This window comes from Parasteatoda tepidariorum, chromosome 5 (assembly GCF_043381705.1).
Source record: "Parasteatoda tepidariorum isolate YZ-2023 chromosome 5, CAS_Ptep_4.0, whole genome shotgun sequence".
NCBI classification, from domain to species: Eukaryota; Metazoa; Arthropoda; class Arachnida; order Araneae; family Theridiidae; genus Parasteatoda; species Parasteatoda tepidariorum.
In genome coordinates this window covers 48,552,186-48,573,402 of record NC_092208.1, presented here as the reverse complement: position 1 = coordinate 48,573,402, position 21,217 = coordinate 48,552,186, and the positions used below count along the sequence as shown (strand labels likewise).

General features: G+C 24.8%; 1 protein-coding gene across 1 annotated transcript in view; it reads left to right on the top strand.

Annotated features, from left to right (window-relative positions):
• LOC107446936 (aspartyl-tRNA synthetase, mitochondrial) overlaps nt 1–21,217 on the top strand; it is a 47,242-nt gene that overhangs the window by 9,384 nt on the left and 16,641 nt on the right. Inside the window, exons 4-15 of the mRNA XM_043039211.2 lie at nt 1,548–1,646; nt 3,095–3,215; nt 3,293–3,339; nt 5,651–5,722; nt 6,863–6,967; nt 10,248–10,427; nt 11,326–11,433; nt 11,503–11,562; nt 11,671–11,823; nt 12,904–13,036; nt 17,302–17,381; nt 20,456–20,566. Of these exons, the coding sequence (XP_042895145.1) occupies nt 1,548–1,646; nt 3,095–3,215; nt 3,293–3,339; nt 5,651–5,722; nt 6,863–6,967; nt 10,248–10,427; nt 11,326–11,433; nt 11,503–11,562; nt 11,671–11,823; nt 12,904–13,036; nt 17,302–17,381; nt 20,456–20,566 (1,269 nt within the window). The remainder of the gene's footprint in view (nt 1–1,547; nt 1,647–3,094; nt 3,216–3,292; nt 3,340–5,650; nt 5,723–6,862; nt 6,968–10,247; nt 10,428–11,325; nt 11,434–11,502; nt 11,563–11,670; nt 11,824–12,903; nt 13,037–17,301; nt 17,382–20,455; nt 20,567–21,217) is intronic.

The following is a 21,217-nucleotide window of genomic DNA, read 5'->3' as shown; positions in this document are numbered from 1 at the left end:
AGATTTTACGATTTTTCTTTCATTTTTTAAAGATGTTTACCTTACCATCATTTTGGAAATAATCATTAGTGTATTACTTCATCGTTTTTTCTTATTTTTAAGATTATTTCCCAATTTTTTATTTTTTTAGTTGGGTTTAACAATAAAAAAAACGGCTTTTTGCAGCGAGTCAGAAAACCGGAAAAATCAGTTATCCGGAATAGCGATGGTCCCGAACGTTCCGGATAATCGGTTTTCTACTGTATTATATTTTACTTAAAAATGTATAATGTTTGTTTTCATAGTCTACTCTAAAAAATTCGAATCAAAATTTTTTTTCGTTGGTGTTTTTCCCCTTTTTTCTTTCTATTTTTCTTCTTTTTCAACCTTATTATTTTTTATATTTTTACAAAGTTATTTGCATTTTTGCTTTTTCCTACTGAATATCACAATTATTGGTATATAAATTCTTTATTGAATAAGATGAAATGTGTTTGAAAAATAGGTCTGTTGCAGGCTTTTTACTTTTCTCTAACAGGCTTTTTAGTTTTTTAAGTTATATTTCGTAGGTTTTAAATTGAAGGCCATCTCCAACAGATCCATTTTTTTAAAGCACTGATAAACAGGAGAGATATAGAGATTATATCATAGTAGACGAGCTTACTGGAAGAAGGTGAAAACTAACGGTGTAATGATTTTATTGTCATCAACTTTAGAAAATGTAACTTGAGATACCTTTAAACTTTGAAAATCTAATGCTTAAAACCACCTTTTTCTAAGTCATTTGTTAAAAAAAAAATTAATAAGCAAAATTAAGTGTGTATGTGTATGTCACCCATGTGCTAGATAATATAGATCAAGAAAATCAGAGAGGAAAATGACAGTTAATTTTAGTGAAAGTCGCTGGGTTTTTTTAAAAAAAATTTAGAATTTTGTTTAAAGTTAAAACTAAATATATCTTTTTGTGCTGGGTGATGTGAACCACTTTTATTATTACATTCATAACTTATTCAAAGTTTTAAAATGACTTAATGCGCAAGCTTTTATGTTATGTTTAATTACTATTAGAAATCCTGTTTCCCAGATATTAGTCAAAGAATATAAATCCAAATCAAGGATTTTTTTATTAAATGCTACTACACTAGTTAATTCCTGTACAATTATGAATTTTTAGCAAAGCCTGAAGTAATTTTTGTATCATAACATTTAAAAATTTATCTTTCAATTCTTAAAACTACTACATTTTTAATATAAAAAGTATTTTTTCTTCTTTTAAGTTTACACTTCAGTATTAATTCTTATTATGTAATGTAAACCTTCAAATATTAACTAGTTTTCTTTCAATAAATCAATTAGAAATTAGGGAATTATATAATAACCAGAAATCTTTTCTTATATACTGCAATATCTTCATCTCTAGAAAATTCTGTGTGCAAGACAATTAGACAATTATTAATTAGACAATAATTAAGACAATTAGAAATTTTATATTTTTACAAACTGAGGTAATAAAATTATTTTATATTTAATATTATAAGTTATTTATTTTTAAATTTCTTCCGAAACAGAAAATGCCAACTGGGGAAATTGAAGTAGTAGCCTCTGAAATTAAAGTTTTAAATGAAGCCTCACCTAGTACTCCTTTTACTTCAAAAGATCAGGAAAAGGTTTATCATTTTAACTTATTTTTACTTTAAATTTTTAGAATTTTTGATTAGTAATGCTATATATTTTTTTATTTTTTGCCTTACATCAACAAGTACAGGCACATTAACAAATTAACTATCTCACTTTTCAGCAACTTTAGACTTTGTGAATTTAAGGTAAAAACTTTGTTCTGAAAAGAGGTGAATTATTAATATTTTTAAGTTGCGTTCAAAAGGTAATATTGTAATTTTTGATTACACTGGTGTTCAAGAAATCAAACCTAGATTTAAATTTTTAATCGCTAGCAAGCATTTTTTTCCTCTTGTTTGAAACAAAAATAAGTTGCAAAATTTAATCTCTCTTTGCATCAAGGGATCAATTCTTTTTTTATCATACCAGTAAAACTCAAAGGCAAATTGAAACAGAGACTCCTTATTTCTATCTTTGTGTAGGAATGAAGGGGTGTTATAAATATTTTCAATAGGCACAAAAAAGAAAAGAAAAATGCAGAACACCATATCTAGTTAATATTTTGATTATATTTTAACTTTTAATATTTTTTTAAAATTTCAATAAATTTTCAGAATTTAAAAGTGGAAATATTTATAAAAATATTGTTATACATTTAAAGTATGTGTATAAAATTTGAATAAAATAATTCTCCTTTATATTAAATTTAGATAAAATATGTTTTTTTTTCCTTTTCAAAATCCATGTAACCTCTTAAATGATCATCCATGTAACCTTGATGTGATTTTAAGATAGGACTCATTTTTTTTTAATAAGTTTTTTTCTTATAGTTAATTAAAATTGTTAACAAAAATTTTAGTACTACTCTTAATCATCTTATCCATATTGGGAATGTATAGCTCTTAATGTATAGCTTTGAAATAACCTCGCAATACCAACACTCCTGAATTTATTTTTAAAAAATTTTGTTGTGGAAGTTAATTTTTTTTTTATACTGAGACTAGTTATTATTTGCTTTTCTTAAATGAAAAAATACTTCTTTATGAACTCAAAATTTTATTTTAGTAGCATTAAGATTGCCACAATGATTAGATCATGTGCTGTGATGATATAACCAAGCTATGTAAATTATGTTATGCAGGCTAATGTAAAAAGAAATTTTAATTATTCATTTAATAATATTTATTACTCTGTTTATGTATTTAAAAAATTTTATTTTGGTACAATTTTCAGAAAATCACAAAAACTCGACCTTGTTTATGCACAGTTGCTTAAACAGAACAGTGGCTGAAAGAAACCATTTTGAAATTAGTCTTAGATTCTCAAAACTATAATTAGATTTTTCACAAAAACCAAAATTTTTACAAATCTATATAGACCTCTGCCTTTAGACATTATAACTTTTAAATTTTAATTTAGTTTCATAATTATCTTTTTTATGTTTTTAGAAAACGTGTGTTTATTATGTTTTATATGTTTAATTATGCTATATTTTTAGATGACTGATAGTATGAAATATAAATATCGTTGTTTGTATTTGCGCAATCCTCGTATGCAAGACAATTTGAAAATACGCTCTCAAGTCATCATGAAAATACGACAATTCCTACATGATCAGAGTATTTCTGTTACTTACTTTATTATATGACATTAAAATTTCTATTCTTTTTTTTAAATATTTCTATATTTTTAATAGAATTTGTAGAAGTTGAGACTCCTACTCTTTTTAAACGGACCCCAGGTGTGAGTATATTTATGAATTCTTTATCACTTTTATTTTAAAAATGTGAGATTTCTTAAAAGCAACTGTTTCGATATTCATTAATTTTACTCAAATTATGTTCAATTACTTTTCTTATTTTCATTATATTTCAGGAAAATAGTAAGGGCAAATGAAAGCAATCTTTAAAAATATGATTTTTATAGTTTATATTTTAAAAATTGTCTATTATCTGATAATTTTGTTGTCACTTAAATTGCAATTATATTCATTCAGATGGGTCCATAACAGACCTAATTGATTTTGTCGTAAAATTTTTTCTTAATTTTTTTCATAATTTTAAAATCTCAAAATTTATGAAAATATAAAAATTAATCAACTGATCTACTCTTTGTAATTTTAATTATTTCTTTTCCTACTTATTTTTATTTTATTTATTTAATTTTTGATTGATTTACTAATTCTCAACTTTTACTTTTGCTCAAAAGGTAAAAGATACAACCTGAATTTCATTAGCATTTTCATGTCTGGAACAAGTTTTCCCAAACTTAAATTTTTTTTTCTGAATTTCTTACGACGGTTTCTTAATTTTAAATCAAGTAATAAATTATTAAACAAAAACATATATTTGCTGTTTATTTCATCGCGTGTTTATTTATTTATTTGAAAGAAAAATAGGTAATTCGATATAAATTAGAGATGATAAAGTAATTTATGAAAGTTATTTTTTAATATCGATGATTTATTTCTATGGATTTAAGAAAGATTTAGGAGGATTTATTTGGACATTTTTGCGAAGAGTTTAATCTTTATAGTGCAATTTTAAATTTTGGTCTGGATGATTTCAATGGAATAGGAACTTAAAGTTGAATTCATACTCTTGAAAATAATTGTTTCCAGTTTTAGAACAGAGTTAAAAAATTCATTTATTGAACTGAAAAAATAAATTAAAAAATTTACTTATGCAACAGTTGAAAAACTTTTAAATTATGACGACCTGGAATTTTTTGCTCTAGTTTAAATACAATATTTTGTATATAAATTTTTAAATTCTGAAACAAGTCTGTCGAATAACTCTGAAGTTATTTTTTGTGAAATAAACTAAAACTATTCAAATTTAGTGAGCAGATAGTAGATTCTTTTACATTATGTAAAATATGTAGTTTTTCGTTTTTTTCTTCTTTTTTTACATAAATTTAATTATCTTGAGTTTTATAAATTCAATTGTACGGTACAAACGTTTTTTCGTATTAAATAATGTTTTGGAAATTAAGTTTTTATTCAATGTATAAATTTCCACAATAATTAATTTTTATTGTCGAATTCTGCAGAAATGTACTATTAACTGGAGTATGATAAATAAATTGTTTCTTTTGTACTGAATAATTTTTAAAGCATATTTTTTTGAACAATTATTATTAGTATTAAGAAAGTTATCTGCAAATTTTGAGAATGTTCGTAATTGATAAAAAGAGAAAGCAAATACAATTTTTTAATACTGCCATAGAAATTTTTTAAAATAATAATGAAATATATATAAAAGCATTTTTTTCTTATGCAAAAAAAAAAATTATGTTAACTGCAAACCAATCTCTAGAGTTAGTTGGTAGAAGCTTTCTTCAATAGATTGAAGCCTTTTCCTTGCTTCATGTTTTAATCTTTGGAGATTCAATTTGAAATTTTCTGAATTTTTTTTTAAAGTTTTGAAAAACTTTAGTTATCATATATAAAACACCTAAAGTTGCAACAGAAACTTATTATCATTTTAAACTGTTTAATCATTAGTTGTCTGCCAGATAAAGTACGGAATTTAAAATAACAAGAATTTAGTATGTGAGAAAATAAAATAAAATATTTTTTATAGACAGTTCGTATAGAAATATATTGGGATGATTTAATATTTCAAATTTTTTTTTCATAAATGTTAACATGTTTGTTTGAGTAAATAACATTAATTCTAATTATAAAAACCTGTATTAACTAAGGTAGTAACTTTAACCTGTGCAGTAAAAGATTTTTTAAATTATTTTTCTAGGGTGCAAAAGAGTTTGTAGTTCCAACAATATTTCCTGGAATATGCTATTCCTTAACATGTTTGTTTGAGTAAATAACACTATTTCTAATTATTAAAACCTGTTTTTTTTTATCAAATTAAAAATGAGAAATATTGGATTAACGCAATCAAATTAGCTAACATATCAGTCCACTCTAATAATGTTAGTGAACGTTTATGATTTCAGTATGGGTATGAGTGTTATTGTTTGAGCGCAATACATTAACTAAGGTAATAACTTTAACCTGTGCATTAAAAGATTTTTAAAATTATTTTTCTAGGGTGCAAAAGAGTTTGTAGTTCCAACAAAATTTCCTGGGGAGTTCTATTCCTTACCGCAAAGTCCTCAGCAAGTAATCATTTAGCATTATTATATATATATAATTGTATAATTATGTGTCAAATCAAATTGTGCGTTTCTACTTTTATTTCTGTAAGGTTAACTTCATTTTAATGAACTGCCTTTAATTTAAAAATATTTCTTTTTAAGCAAGAAAGCTTATCCAAAGTATTCTTAACCTGTAGTCCTGGTCTATAAAAAGAACTAATGAATTATTCTATAAATATGTTGAAGTGATTTATAAAAACCTTGTAATAGCTATATTTTTATAGCTTATTTCCTGTAAGTGTTCTAATAAGATGTTTTTGTGATTTAAACACTATAATTTTTTACAGTCTGTATTCATTACTGAATAAATAAATAAATGTGTACTGACAAAGAAATCTTGGAAAGAAATTTTTTTAACTCTATTCTTCTTTTTATCATTATTATATTATTATACTTTCTTTTTATTATTATACGTTTTTGCCCTTTTACTTGTCATTATTACGTATTTTTAATCCTTCCTGACATAAAATATTAAAAGCAACGATACCAACTGAAATGTTTGTTATTATGTTGTCAAAAATTTAAAAAAAGCTTATTTTAGAAATTATGGTCAGGGATCTGTCTAAGTTTTTCTGAAAGGTACCTATTTTGTGAAAATTTAGACATAATTTGTGAAAAATTAAAAAATCAATGCAAAATATGGTAAAGATATGGTTATATCGTTTCTTAAGGGACACAAAAATAAAATTTTAAGGAAAAGTTTTTTGTGAAACTACCATTGTGAAGGTACCGCTAAATTCGACCTGGATTTGATGGTGTCAATTTAATGCATTTNAAATTGAATTGGAAATATGATTTATGTTTTGATGTCCATTCATATTTTAATTTTTTGATTATGTTTTTCGTGTGTGCGGCATGTCGTCTGAAATTTCTGCTGTTAAATTATTAAAGATATATATCTATTAATTATATAAGTAAAATTTAAGAATATTTTGACTTACTATTTGACTTACTTATTTTCATTACTATGATTTTTTAACTAGTAGTTGATCTAACTAGTTTTAGTTTAAATGTAATAAATTGATATATTTGCTGCATAAATGGTACTACATATTTATTTCTTTAAAGTACTAGTTTATTTATTCAATCAGCTTATATTTTACAGCATAAACAAATTTTGATGAGTGCTGGACTTGATGGATATTTTCAAATAGCTCGCTGCTACAGAAATGAAGGAACAAAGTCAGATCGACAGCCAGAATTCACTCAGGTTTGCTGTTGACTTGTGTAAATATTATTATTTTACCTTCTATTGACGAATTATCAATAATGTATTTAAATATAATATGTTATCTATCAAACTTATAGCTCTTACCAGTTAAAAACTTTATTCTATTTTAATTTTTATTGTGTTTTGTAAAATATAATAAAATTCACATAATTTTTGCTGTATTAAAATGTTAGTCGGTAAAAATATACTTGAGGGTGCCCCTTGGGGAAATTGGCGGCTTATGTTTGGCGCCATTCCTGTTTGCGCAGAACACCATAGTAACAGGAATGGCGGCCAAAACCTAATGATATTTCAATAAAACATTGAAAAATTTCAACAAAACATCAGCCAAAACTTTATAAAATTGCAATGAGCCCAATAAAATGCATTTTTAATCGAAACAAAAATTAATGAAGTAAGCGCAGAAAGAAAAGGAAAAAGAAAACAACTTACTTCTTCACTAAGCTTGAATATCCTCAGATTTAGGTGTCCAGAATTTTCTAATAGAAGTTAGATACTGTCTAAATTTATCATGAATAGAATCTGTGTACCTCCATCGCCACATAAATTTGGCGAAATGCGAATTGAAAATGGCGTCTGGGGTACCAGACTGGCGGTGACATTTTTTTCTAAAGTCCCTTTTTATGACTGCCCACTTACCTTCGATCTTATTGACCAGAAGCAAAAGTAACCTTACCAGCCGGTATCCAACGTAGAACCAACGGACCTCTGAAATTACATATACCATTAAACATTTAAAAATCACACTAAAATCTAAAAAAATTAGAATCACGATTGGGTTTCAACATCACCCAGCTTGGCGATCACAGCTGAATAAGTTTAATATGGGTTACAATTTAAGAGAATAAAACTTCAATTAAAAAACATATTCTTTTAAATTGTTTGAACTAAAATGAAAATAAGTAAATATAGTAAGTATTGTTAATCTTTATTTAAACTAAAAAGATTTTTATGAAGTTTTTTTTCTAAAATTTTAGTTTTATATTCAAGTTTAGAGAAAGCACTCAAAAACATACCTATCAATCTGTATCCAGGCTACTATCCAAAATATGTGTTTATATCCATTACTATTTTCATCTTGTGTTAGATTTTTTTATCTATATTAAAAAAATTAATGTTTTAATAATTTTAGAAAATAAATTATAAGTGTCTCTACCACTGTTTTAGGTGTTCAGCTTAATGTTGTGTTTTGTTTTGTTGTACAAAAACTATACGAGTTGAAAACTTGAAATTACAATAGTATATGAATATACGAGGAATATAATGAAATAAAAGATAAATTTGCATTCATTTAGTTCAAGAATCATTATCTGTTAAAATTGTAGTAAAAAACACCTGGCAGACTGCTCTACAAACTTCACAAATGCAATTACAAAGTTAAAATTCACATGCTAAAATTACCATAATTGATATGAATTTAAGTTAATGTGAGAATTTTTCAAAATTCCAATTTGTTGGAAAGTTATTGTAAGTTGGAAGGTACTTTTTTCCCATTTTTTTTCTTTAAATTGCATTTTGTTTTGATTTGCAAAAAGTATGCCTAACGCCTTAAAATTATGTTGGGATTTAGGGAAATATTCATGGAGTATGACAAAATTTAAAACTAATGTTCGATAATTTGTTCTACAATTATTAACTGTTAAACTTACTTGTAGTAAAAAATACCATGTTAGCAGATCTGTTGCCCTTTTAAATCTGACTATGGAGTTGAAATGTGACTCACTGAATGAGCCATTTTTATTTGTGAACTTAACATAATTTTTTTTCAGCATTCTAATTTCTTCAAAAGTTTTTAAAATTTTAAATGGTTTTTTTTTTCGTTATTTTTTTCTTATTTTTTTTTTTTTAAATTTATTTTAAATATTGACTATTCATCCATTGTTATATAAAAATTTATTTTTCTCACATTTTATATCTTCATTTCTATTCTCACATTTTTTTTATCTTCATTTTATAAACTTATGTTTGAGTTAGTGTCAACAGTAACAAACAAAAGTATGAGAGATAGATTATATGCTACCAGTTATAAATCTTATCATGTATAAGAAATTTTTACAAATAAAGAAACCTAACGCAAGAGAGATAAATACTGTTTCTTATTTAAATTTTGTAGGAAGTTAAAATTCTTCTCCTTTATTTCTCATTGAGTGACACAATCTTTATTCCTTAAATTAATTTTTTTTCAAGTACAGATGATTATTTTTTAAATCCAGGTAATTATTCATTTAATTTTGTTTTTGTTAACATACTTACAAAATGCTCTTAAAGCTACATTATTTGCATATTTTGTTTTGTTAATAGCATATTGCTTTTATTTTGATATAAGATTTTTGTTTATGCTGAAAATATTGACTAAATAAAAACAATGAAAGAGAAACAACTGTGGGGTTTAGTGAACCGAGCAAGAAGGGGGAAGGGGGCTTCAGATTTAGTCCCTCTACTTAAATTTCTAAAAAATTATAACAATAAATAATAAAATTTATTTTTGATTCACTCCAATTATATATGTATGTTTATTCTATTCCTAAAAGTAGCACATTTTTGTAGTTCATAATTATCTTGATTTACTAAGGCTTTTTTCATGACTTACCAAGGATGCAAGTCTTGAAAAAAGCCCTAGTAAACAGCAAGCTCTAAAAAAATTTTTTATTCTTTTATAGGTTTTCAGAAATTTCTGGATATATTAATTCTAATACAAAATAAATATTTTGGAAAATTCCGAATTCTTTTTTTTTTTTTTAAATTTTTTATTATTTTTTAATGAGACTTAATTATTGTTACTTTTTTAGCTGTTATTTTTATATGTATTTCTATTTTTTCTGTTTGTCGAGATGTTATCATACATTTATTCAGTTGTTACATTTTAAGCATTCTGTCACATGATTTAAATAACTCTGATAAATCATCCTCCCATTGCCGAATTTTATTGTTCTTAAAAACTTAATTTATTGAATTATTTATGCATGCTAACTTAACTACAAAAACTTTATGTAAAATATATTCATGACTGCAAGAAAGTATTGTTACAGTTTAGTCTGTATGTCTCAGCATTTTCTTTATATTATGTAATTAAACTGAAATATTGAAAGTTTCTCTCTACTTCTTTTATAATATTTTTTTCATTTTTTACACAATATAAAAAACGCTTTTGAAATTTGTATTTATATTATAAATTTCAAAAGCATTTTTCACTAAATAGTACAAATTGCAAAAGTGGGAATTTTCTGTTTAAAAAATTTATGTTGATTTTTTTTTTTAGGTAGATATAGAACTTAGCCTTACTACACCAGAATTAATACAAAATTTAATAGAATCACTTTTGCAATTTTGTTGGCATGAAGAGAAAGGTTGCATTAAAACTCCTTTTCCAAAACTAAAATATGAAGAAGCTATGCAACTTTATGGAACTGATAAACCAGATCTCCGCTTTGAAGTAAAGGTACCAAATATTAAGTTATAATTGTAAATAGTAAAATAATATAGCTGTAAATAGATTTTTTTAAAGTATCACTGATTAGAGCAAATGATATTCATGTGAAAAATATTAGCATTATACTTTATTGTGAGTTAAAAAAAAAAAAGACCATTGCGATATAGTTTAAGTGGTTGTCTGCCGCTGTGTTTAGTTAGTGTATTAAATTATATAAATATGCTTTCAAAACAATATAAAAGCATTTAAGAGTTGAACTCAGTGAACTGAAATTTAATTCATGTTATCTTTTACTATATATATGGTAGAATTATGAAAAAAGGGTTATAGTTTCATAGTCTTATTGAACTCTTAGATATGGCAATATATTTCAATAAGGACAACATTTTGCTCTTGAAAAAGAAACAACTATATGACATTGCAAGAGCATTGTGTTTGATTGGACCTTTAAAAATGGTGCGTGACATAATATCAAATGGGAGATTTTTTAAAATTTTAACGGTGTAAAAGAAAATGGTCTGCAAGTAACAATATTCATTATTCTTTTATGAGTTTCTTTAAATGCGAACAAAATATTTTTTTAATTATTATTAACTAAATAATAGTTTTTATTCAATAAGTTATATTTTCCTTATTTAACATAATTTAAGGCAGCAAGCAAAAAAAGAAAAAGAGGCGGAGCAACGTTGTTTCATGAGTTGGTGATGTTGATATGCATTTGACATGGGAGCTTATTCTCTCTCCATAAGGATAATGTTTTTTTCTTGACTTGCAACAGAGTATAGCTACTTTGTATGATATATTGATAGAAAAGATGATTTAAGAAGTTTTAAAATTATCTTTATTTTTTTGTTGTGCTTATTTTTTTTTTATACTTTAATCTGATTTTTAATTTTATTTTATGTAGATTCAAGATTTAACAGCTGAGTTTAAAGAATCCAATCTACAGTTAGCTTCTGAATCGAAATTTAATTCTGATTATATCGTATCCTGTATTTTATTTCCCCGGGGATCTGTATGTACGATTTTTTCAATTTTTTTAAATTTTGCATTAAGCGTTGCTAATTTATTTTTTTTCTTTTAGAAGCTTATAAAAAAGTCATTGTTAAAAGAGTTAGAAGTCTTAGCTGAATCTAAAAATGTGGTAAATGCTCTTAATATTTTGTTTGTTTAATAATTTATATTAGTATTTAGAATGTAATAGTTTAAATTTTAAATAAATTTATGTAGCATACATTATATCAATCCTCAGGCTTTTGTCCCAATTTCTGTGAAAGAAAATAACTCTTGGGCATCATCAATTTCTAAACATATTGAAAGTCACATAAAAGAAAATATAAATGAAAAATTATTGTCAAAACCTGACGACTTAATTATTTTAGCTGCTGGGAAATCTGCAATTGCAGTAAGTATTTGATTACTTTTTAAATAGATTGAAAAATAATTTTTAGTTACAACAGAGTTAATTTATTTAATAAAATTTTTAGTAATAATATTATTAATTTCTATTCATAACTATTAAAATTTGCTTACTAAACATATTTGAAACTTAAGATTACTTGAGACAACTTTTTGTAATATCCATCTGCTAAAATTTTATATGTGTATATAATAAGTGTGACTTACCATTACCGATTCTGCAGAATTATGTGTTTGTGCTGCCATTTTCAATTTTAAAAAAATAAAGAGATTTGGGAATTTTTAACTTTATTTTTTGCTTTGTAATTATTTTATTAAAAATGTGTAATTATTTAGGCATTTGAGACAATTCTTTTTTAAAAAAAGATAAAAAAACGAATAAAATTAAATAAAAACGTATAAAATTTTACAAACAAAATTTAAATTATATAGTTATGCAATAAACAAACATTTTTAAAACACACAGATTTTCTTTAAGAAATTTGAAACTAAATCTTGCATGAATTTAACCTGGAAATTAGTTTTTTTCCTTATATAATATATAAACAAAAGTTTAGTTAAAGTTCTGCAAATCTCTTATAATATATAGATTATGTAGTTTTATAGTTTCTTTAGAAAATTAAGTTAATTATTTGAAAATTTTAATTTCTATTATAAGAGCTTGGCTTTATAAAAAATACATAAAATTATGTTAACAATGAAGTATGTGCCCTGAATTTAATAATGAATCATAATAGTTTTTAAAAGGAAAAAAATTACAATTAGGACGTCTGATACTTTTTAATCATATTTTTTAATGTATAATTTTTTTTATGTCTTAGTTTGTAATGTATATATAAAACATATAATATATTGTGCAACTTTTATAGCAAATTATATAATACTATATTGCACATTAAATCTGAAAAGTTTAAAAAACAAATGAGTTGTAAGAATTTGTGATTATCAATTTAATGAATGATATCTTTGAATGGTAGATTATTTTTAAATAAACATAATATTTTTATTGTATATCAATTTATAGTTTTATATAACTTTGAATAAAAAATATTAAACATATTTTCAGCAAAGTTTTTTAGGGAAGGCTAGAATACAATGTGCTGAATATTTGCAATCAATTGGTGTAAATCTCATGAATCCCAATACTTTATCATTTGTATGGATTACAGATTTTCCTCTATTTATTGCTGATGAAAACGGTAAGAAATATTTTCTCTTTATTTTTTGCAGGAAAAAAAAACAAACCTCTATTTGAATTATTATAAAGCTGCTAATTCTAATTTGAAAATGCTATTTTATAATATTTTACTTACAACAATAATAAGCTGAGGGTGTTAGAGGTTTAATAAGGTTTTCAGTGACACTGTTATTTTCTAACATTTGTAGAATACTTCTGATTATTTATTTTGACAGCTGAATTATTTAATTAGGTTTTTTGTTTTAACATTCACTTCTTATATTTATAAGGATAAAAATACTTTCAGAACCATTTAAATACTTAATTTATTTATGAAGTAAAAAGAGCATTTAATGTAAAAGTTCTGAATTTTATGCCTGGTGAAGACTTGTAGCCCATCATGTTATTGCTCTCGAAATTGTGAAACCATAATCAATAAACTACATAAATCCCTTGGCCAACAACTGGCAGTTGTTGAAGTGCCTAAATCTTTGCAGAATTTTTATAAGAACATATTTTTTATACTTTTTTCATTATTTTCTAATAAGTTTGGCCAAAATAAGTGAAAAATATTGTATTTAGCATTTTAATAGATGTTTAGGAAATGCACCATAAAACTCTGGTGTCTTTTTCTGCATTAAAGGTAAAATCTTTCAAACACGGTAAACTTCCAAATAATAATTTTTCAAATTTTCTGTTATTTGAAGCAGTTATTTGAATTTAAGAGAAAAAGTTTTTTATCATTACAAATTTCATTAATTTTCCATAATTATAAATAAAATTTTGAATAAGGAAAAGAAATTCTAAATATTCTTTTTTGATTCTATATTTTAGTACAATTATAATTCCAATTAATAATTTTTTATTAACTATTAGACTGTTTCTTAAAACTAAAAAATACCAAAATGTAATAATGTTTGTATTATAGTGTCAGAACAAAATATATATGAGGGACGCCGGTTTCTCATCTGCATCAAAGGGTTAAATTTAATAATGCGACAGCACGTCAAGGGTTAAAGCCATGCCTATCTCAGTTTTCTTGATCTTAGGCTCTGAGTTGCAAGAACAGATTTTTTTATGGTGTGTACCAAGCACGGAAGTTCCACTGTTTAGTGTTCAAGCATACTTGGTACTCATTTTATCAATCCACTGAGGGAATGATAGGCTGACTCAACCTTGCCCAGTCCAAGGATAGAACCCCAGACATGTGGCACAGGAGTACAAAGCGATACCACTCAGCCACCAAGCGTCACTTAAATGTGCAAAAGTTAAATAAATTTTACAAGTTAGAAGATTTGACATGGTTAAAAATCAGGTGTTAAATATCTTGTATTTAAATAAAGCAATTTCTTATATATTAAAAATTCATTCAGTATTTTTCATTCTATGTATTGATTTTTCTTTATTACTTTGCTTTATTTTTCATTTATTTTTATTTATAACACAGTATTTAAAAATTAAATGTTGGCTTCATTTAACAGTTCTAAGTAAGTAATCAGTTAACTGAAAAAAAAAACTTGTATTATCATTTTTACTAAACAATTTTAAACTTTTTTTAAAATTAAAGAATTTTTTTATCACCATTTTTTTAAAATTAGTTTTTGTCTCTTGCATGGGGAAACTTTTCCACTAATACGAATGTTCACTATTTGTATTAATTAAAATATTGTTGTTTTTATCAAAATATTATTAACACTAATTTTTTTTTATGCTATATGATGATAAAAATCATGTTATTAATCAATGTATGTCCAATTGCACTTTAACTAAAGCATAATTTTTCATTTAAATATAAATTGGCACATAAATTTAAAATGATATTTCTTTTTTTTTTTTTTTTTTTTTTTTTTTTTTTTGCTTTTTCAATTCTCAGACTAGCTAACGTTTGGGAATTCTCATTTTGTTTTTGCGCATTTCTTCATATCTACTTAGCTATTAGATTGAATTTAACACCAAAGCATTTTAACACCAATTATGAAATTCATTAATTGAAATATTTTTTAATGTTCCTTAGTTACTTATTTTTTATTGCTTACTTTCTTATTGACCAATTTTTTGTCACTTGGAATTACAAAAATTTGTAGGTTGATAGTAACTTTTATTTCAGCCAGCTGTGCCATTATGTGCTTTTATTTATTGTTTAAAAAAAGTTCAAGTATATAGGAAAGATTTGTTGATACTAAAACTAGATTGAATAATATTCATTCAACTATTACAATAGATTAGAAAACAAATTCTATACCTTTGGAACACTTTTGTTAAATGTTGGAAAAATTAAAAGATTTTTTTATTTTATTTTGCCAGAAAAAGGGATAAAGCTTTAAACCTATCATCAGAATAGACCAAATGTGATTCAAGAAAGTTTCACTTCAAGTTTGTTCAAATTATTTGAATTAACTATAAGTCATATGATAAGTGTTTTAACCGGTATTTTCCTGTCAAATATTTTTTGACATGCCACAGTCGTTCTTTTCAAAACGAACTCAGGAAATGGATAACACCTACCTTTAATCCTGCAATCTTGGTTGTATCTTAAGTAAATCCAGCAATCTTCTGATTCCTTATTTTCACTAATGGAAGTTGTACTTAAAAAAAATTTTGCGATACCTATTTTTAAATTTTAGGTTTATACAGTACATAGAGATCTCAAAAGTATATGATTAAGGGCATTCTTTACGGAATGCGTTAGTAACCATATTTGTTATTGTATATGTTAGTAACTATATTTTTTTATTGCTTTGAGACTTATCATTTTGTGTTATAGTGAAAAAATAATAAATTATCATTGAGAGATGACAAAAAAAGCCCTTTTTTCTCACTAATAATACAGTTTGGTCCAATCTAGATTCCGCTAAATTTTAAGAAGCTCTAAATATCGAAGTACTATTCTACAGCAATAATTTTTTTCAAAGTTAAAAATATATACCTTACGTATATTAGAAAGGTCAACTAATAAAAAAGTTATTACGTAAACATTTAAAAAAGTGTTAGGCAGATCAACTTTAAAAAGTTTTAGAGAAGTCAACTATTTGTAATAAAGTATTAAGAGAAAACTGAAGTGGGTGTGAAAAAGACCCATGTAAGGATAAACCCATCTGTTATACATGAATATATTATAATTATCTAAGATTACTTTAATATCCTTTTTAATTGAAAATTATAAGTTTAAGGATGCAATAAATATAGCAATATCAAAAGTATATTCAATTCCATTAAGTTCTTTTCATCTTTAACACAAATGAAGGATGTCGCAGTGAATTTAAATTTGTAATTATTTATGGTGTTTCTTTCAGTTTATACTTATGTGAATATAGTTGCCTACTTTGAAATTCTTACGGAAGTTTTTTTGCTTTGTTTTCGACAAAAAATAAGCAACAAAATTAATTGAACTCAACTTTATAAACAGTAACTTCAATAAAAATGATTTTTCACTGAACTTCTTGAACGTGTCTACTAAATATTCACATTAATTTATAGGAATTTTATAGGTCTGCTGATACATTTAAAATGGTAAAATTGACTTACACTTAGATTGAATTTGGAACTACTGTTTTACTTTAATATTTAATAATTCTGAAAAATTGTTTAAAAAAATCTTTTTTCATTGAATATAATAGATTGTATAACTGTCAAACATTTATAATGACGATTATATTGAAAGGAATATTATTTTTTATTTATAAATTGTTTTCTCTTACATTATATAGTTCTAGTTTGGTCTATCTCCAATCTTCTGTTTTTCCTATTGTAGTTATTTTAATATTCAGTGCACACTGTTTCTCTTTATTTGATCACAAAATGTTCTTTTTCTAATAGAAATATTTCACAGAGTATGATTTTTAATAAAATAACACTGCTATTTTTTAGTAATCTTTTTAGTTGTTACAAATAACAACACAAGCTAAAAATCTGTTAAGCTTGTTTTACTTTTAATAATTTTAATTTATCTTTATAATAAATATGAATTTAATTTTAAAATAATTATTACTACTTCTAATTAGTTCTCAAATAATAATTGGAGAATATCAAAATAATTTAGTTTGAAAATAAAGTAGAATTATATATCTTATTGCATATAAGTACCTTAATTATTATATTAGTTTTAACTTCAATTGCGATAGATTATAATAACAATCTGTTTGCAAGTATTGATATTTAAATTTCCATATTTGTAACCTAACTTAACATGCGTTTTTTATTTATTTTCTTGATTTTAAAAAAGAAAAAAACAGATTTTAGTTATGTAGTATTTGCAACTTTTTTTTAAAAAAAATTTTTTTTACATAGGAAAATTAGAGTCAGCTCACCATCCATTTACTGCTCCTCATCCTGATAATATAGACTTAGTTTACACTAATCCATCTAAGGTAATATTATACATAGTGCATTTCAAATTACATTTGTTGACTCTGTATGTGATGTGTTATTTTAAAATTTTATGGTGTATAGATAGTGAACTCAGTTTTAAAAATAATTAGGTTTTATTAAAGAGAGAAACAGAATCTGATTTTATGTTTAAGAGACGATGTGTGAACAGGCTTGATATAATAAATTTTAAGTTAATAAGTTTTAGATTGTGTATATGTTTGTGCGTAATTTTACCATTAAAATTTATATATCTATATATATATTTCTCTTACACGGCGATAAAAAAAAGCCTCATTACAACTCCCCGAATGGCAATGCTAGAAAATCGACCAATGATTGCCGCTAAAAATGTCACATGCCAAATCTAGCTGAGGTGGCTCAACATATAGCTCTTTTAAAAACGGAAACTGAAATAACCAGAGAGAGAGCATTCTCACCAAATGTCAGCTATCACACCTTCAGCTGCAGTAATCTTATACTATTAAGCTACGCAAAAGTGAGTAGTCTTTGTCGATATATCTCTATTTTAGTATTTTGTTGAAAGCGCTTTTTTCACAAATTTATTTATTACGAATTTATTTGACGATTAATTATAGCCAAAATTTTAATCTTTTTAAAGAGATATCAGTTTTAGAAATTTTATCTTAAGATTTTATACTATAGCACATTTCTTTTAAGTTTAACGAATTACATGTCATTTATTTGAATTCAAATTTATTTTAATGACTTAGTATTTACTAAAAAGATGTAAATTTTTTTTTTAAAAAAAAGTTGTTATATGAATTTGAATGATTGTTTTGAATTCTTAGAATTTTGTGCATTTGCAATGTACCTAAGTTAGTAGCGAAGCAAGCCATATTAGATTGCAAAGCAATTTTCGGTGGTTGGCGAGCGTTAGCGAGCAGGGGATTATTTAGTAGGTCATGAGCCATCAATCAATTTGAGAAACTCAGTACATAAATAAATTGTAAAGGTTGTTACCTTCAGATTTTTATGTTTTCAGCTAGAGTTAAATTGATTTACAAATTAAATGGTCAATAGCTCAAGTCATATTATGCAGAAGTACAGGAACAATATAAGATGTTGTGTTTTTTTAAGCTTAAACATAAAAATAAGTTAGAAATAGTAAGTGCGAAGTTTTATTACAAAATTTAACCACTAGGACCACTCATGCGCAGCTTTATTTGGTAAACCATCCATACATGTAAAGTATATGACATCCTAATCATTTTTTGTATTTTCTTTTTGATTTTATTTTGATTATTAGTTTTCTATAGTAACTAAAAATATAATTCTAAAAATTAAGGTTAAAATGTGAAAGTAATAATAATTATAAAAAAAAAACGGCTATGAAGTTATGAAATGTACAGTGTTCAAAATAAAAAAAAATATCACCCTACATAACTATAGTTCAAATTTTCACAAACTAAGTGTCACTTTTAAAAGTACAAACGGATGACTTCCTGACCTCAAATGTGCTAATCATTCATAAAGTTATGAAATCAGTTATGAAATCAGTCTCAAAAACGTTTTTGCTCTGATTAAATATACACCTTTTTTTTCCGATGGATTTAGATTCTTGACTATCAAAGTATTGGAGGGGGGTTGCATCAATCTGAAAACTAAGGTCTTATTAATTTATTTAAGAAAAACAATTGAAAGTTTAAGCCCTTTAATGTTAATTTCACCACTTGTTGCCTAATTTTGGGAACTTTTTAGTGGCTCAAAAATTAGCCTATTTGAAATCAGCCCTTAGAATCATTAAGATTGGCACTTAATTAATGAAAATCAAATCATTACAAAAAAAAAAATTTTAAATTATATCTTTTTATTTTACACATTATACAAAGTGTGTTTAATTTTTGATAAAACGAAAATGTCTTAATCTCTCTCTGTCTTGCTATTCAAATGTTATTTGTATTACTATTATAATTACATTTTATTTTAGAAACATAGCAGTTTTTGTGGACTAGTAAATGACATTTCAAAGCCAAATTTTATATCTTTGTGTTATTGCTAATTTTAACCATATGATTATGTCCTCATATATTTTTAATTTAATGGATCAGTTTTGTTAGTTATTAAATAAAACAGTGTTGTTATATCCTGGGGTATATAATTCAGCTTCTATTCCATATTCCTATTTAAATTATGACATTACTAATGATTTCTATTTAGAAAGTAATGGGATTTTCTCCTAATTGTTTTCTGAGAGCAACAAATGCTTATGAGTACTTTTACAAATATGTTTTAATAAGTAATTCTCATCTTTGTTCTTATATGATAGAATCTTTATAAAAAAGGCATTTTTAAATTTTATTTGTTATTCTAAAGAAGATAAAAATTAAACTACTCTATATTTAACTTATTAAGTTGGCTCAAATAATTTTTATGCTGAATTTTTTAATAATTGAAAGATGTCTCTAAGGATTTATTTTATTGGTCAGCTTAAGATATTTCATAATAATGCAGACATTTTTGTACATATAATAACATGGAAATAAACATTTATCTTTTTTTAATCTAACAAATTAGTTTTTTTGGTATTAGGTTTAAATGTTTATTATTTATTTAAGAAAAAACTATACTCCTTTATAGGACTATACTCCTTTATAACTCCTTTATAGCTGATTCTGCAATGATTTTTCTGTTTTGTTATGATGCAAAGCACTAGATACAGTGCACTAGTAGTGTGATACAGTGCATTAGTTGTGTATAAAATATAATATTTTATTGCTGTATATTTCCTATTTTGCATGTATGTTCAATAATTTCATTATGATATTAAAATGTAAGAATAAATGTACAAAGTTTTTTTAAAGTTGTTTGAAATAAAATTCCCATAAATGTTATCACTGTTATCATAATGCTTATTAGCTAAGCTATTTTCTGAGAGATCCTTAGTATAAATTCCCTATACCACCAATACAGTTAATTGGTTTGTACAAGGTATAAATTGTGTTCTACTGTGTTTGGTATAAACATTGACAAGTAAGGAAAGATTTGTCAAAGAATTTTGTGTTTGTTTTAAAATCTAGCTTCTTATATTTTCCTATTTTGTCTCATGGTCTAGGTACGAAGTCAACATTATGACTTGGTTCTAAATGGTCAAGAAATAGGGGGTGGATCTATACGTGTACATAATGCCCCACTTCAGAAGTATATACTTGAAGATATACTAGGAGTAAATATGTCTTTTCCTTTTAGAAAAAAATTATTGAACGAAATTTTTTCTCAATTTTTATTTATCATTGATTAATTGTAGTTAAAAATGTTTTTACCTTACTTATTCCTTAAGAATACTGATTAGTTTTTTTCTCACCGCACAAATGAAGTTTTTCAATTCAGCAGCATTATGGCTTTACAGTTATAAAAACATGTAAAACAATTTTAAGACTTATTCTTGATAATTTATGCTGTTTTTCTGTTACTATTTCAATTTTTTACACTGAAATCCATTTTTTTTCCTTTTCATTTTTATACGCTGACTTGGTCAGCTGCAGAACAATAAAATAAGAAGACTAATTTATACAATTATGACGTTTTCTTTTTTTTTTTTTCAAGTTTAGGCCGCATTTTAACACACAATGCAAGTTTTTCATTTCAGCAACTTTATGGCTTTATAGTTAGGAAAACATGTAAAACTATTTACTGTTTTTAAAACTTATTCTTGATAATTTATGCAGTTTTTCTATTACTATCGCAATTTAGTACTCTGAAATTCTTTTTTTTCTCTTTTTTTTTTCATTTTTATACACTAATTTGGTCAATGTCAGAACAATAAGATACAGGCAGACCAATTCAGTTTAACTGTAAAATGAAATGTACAGTATAA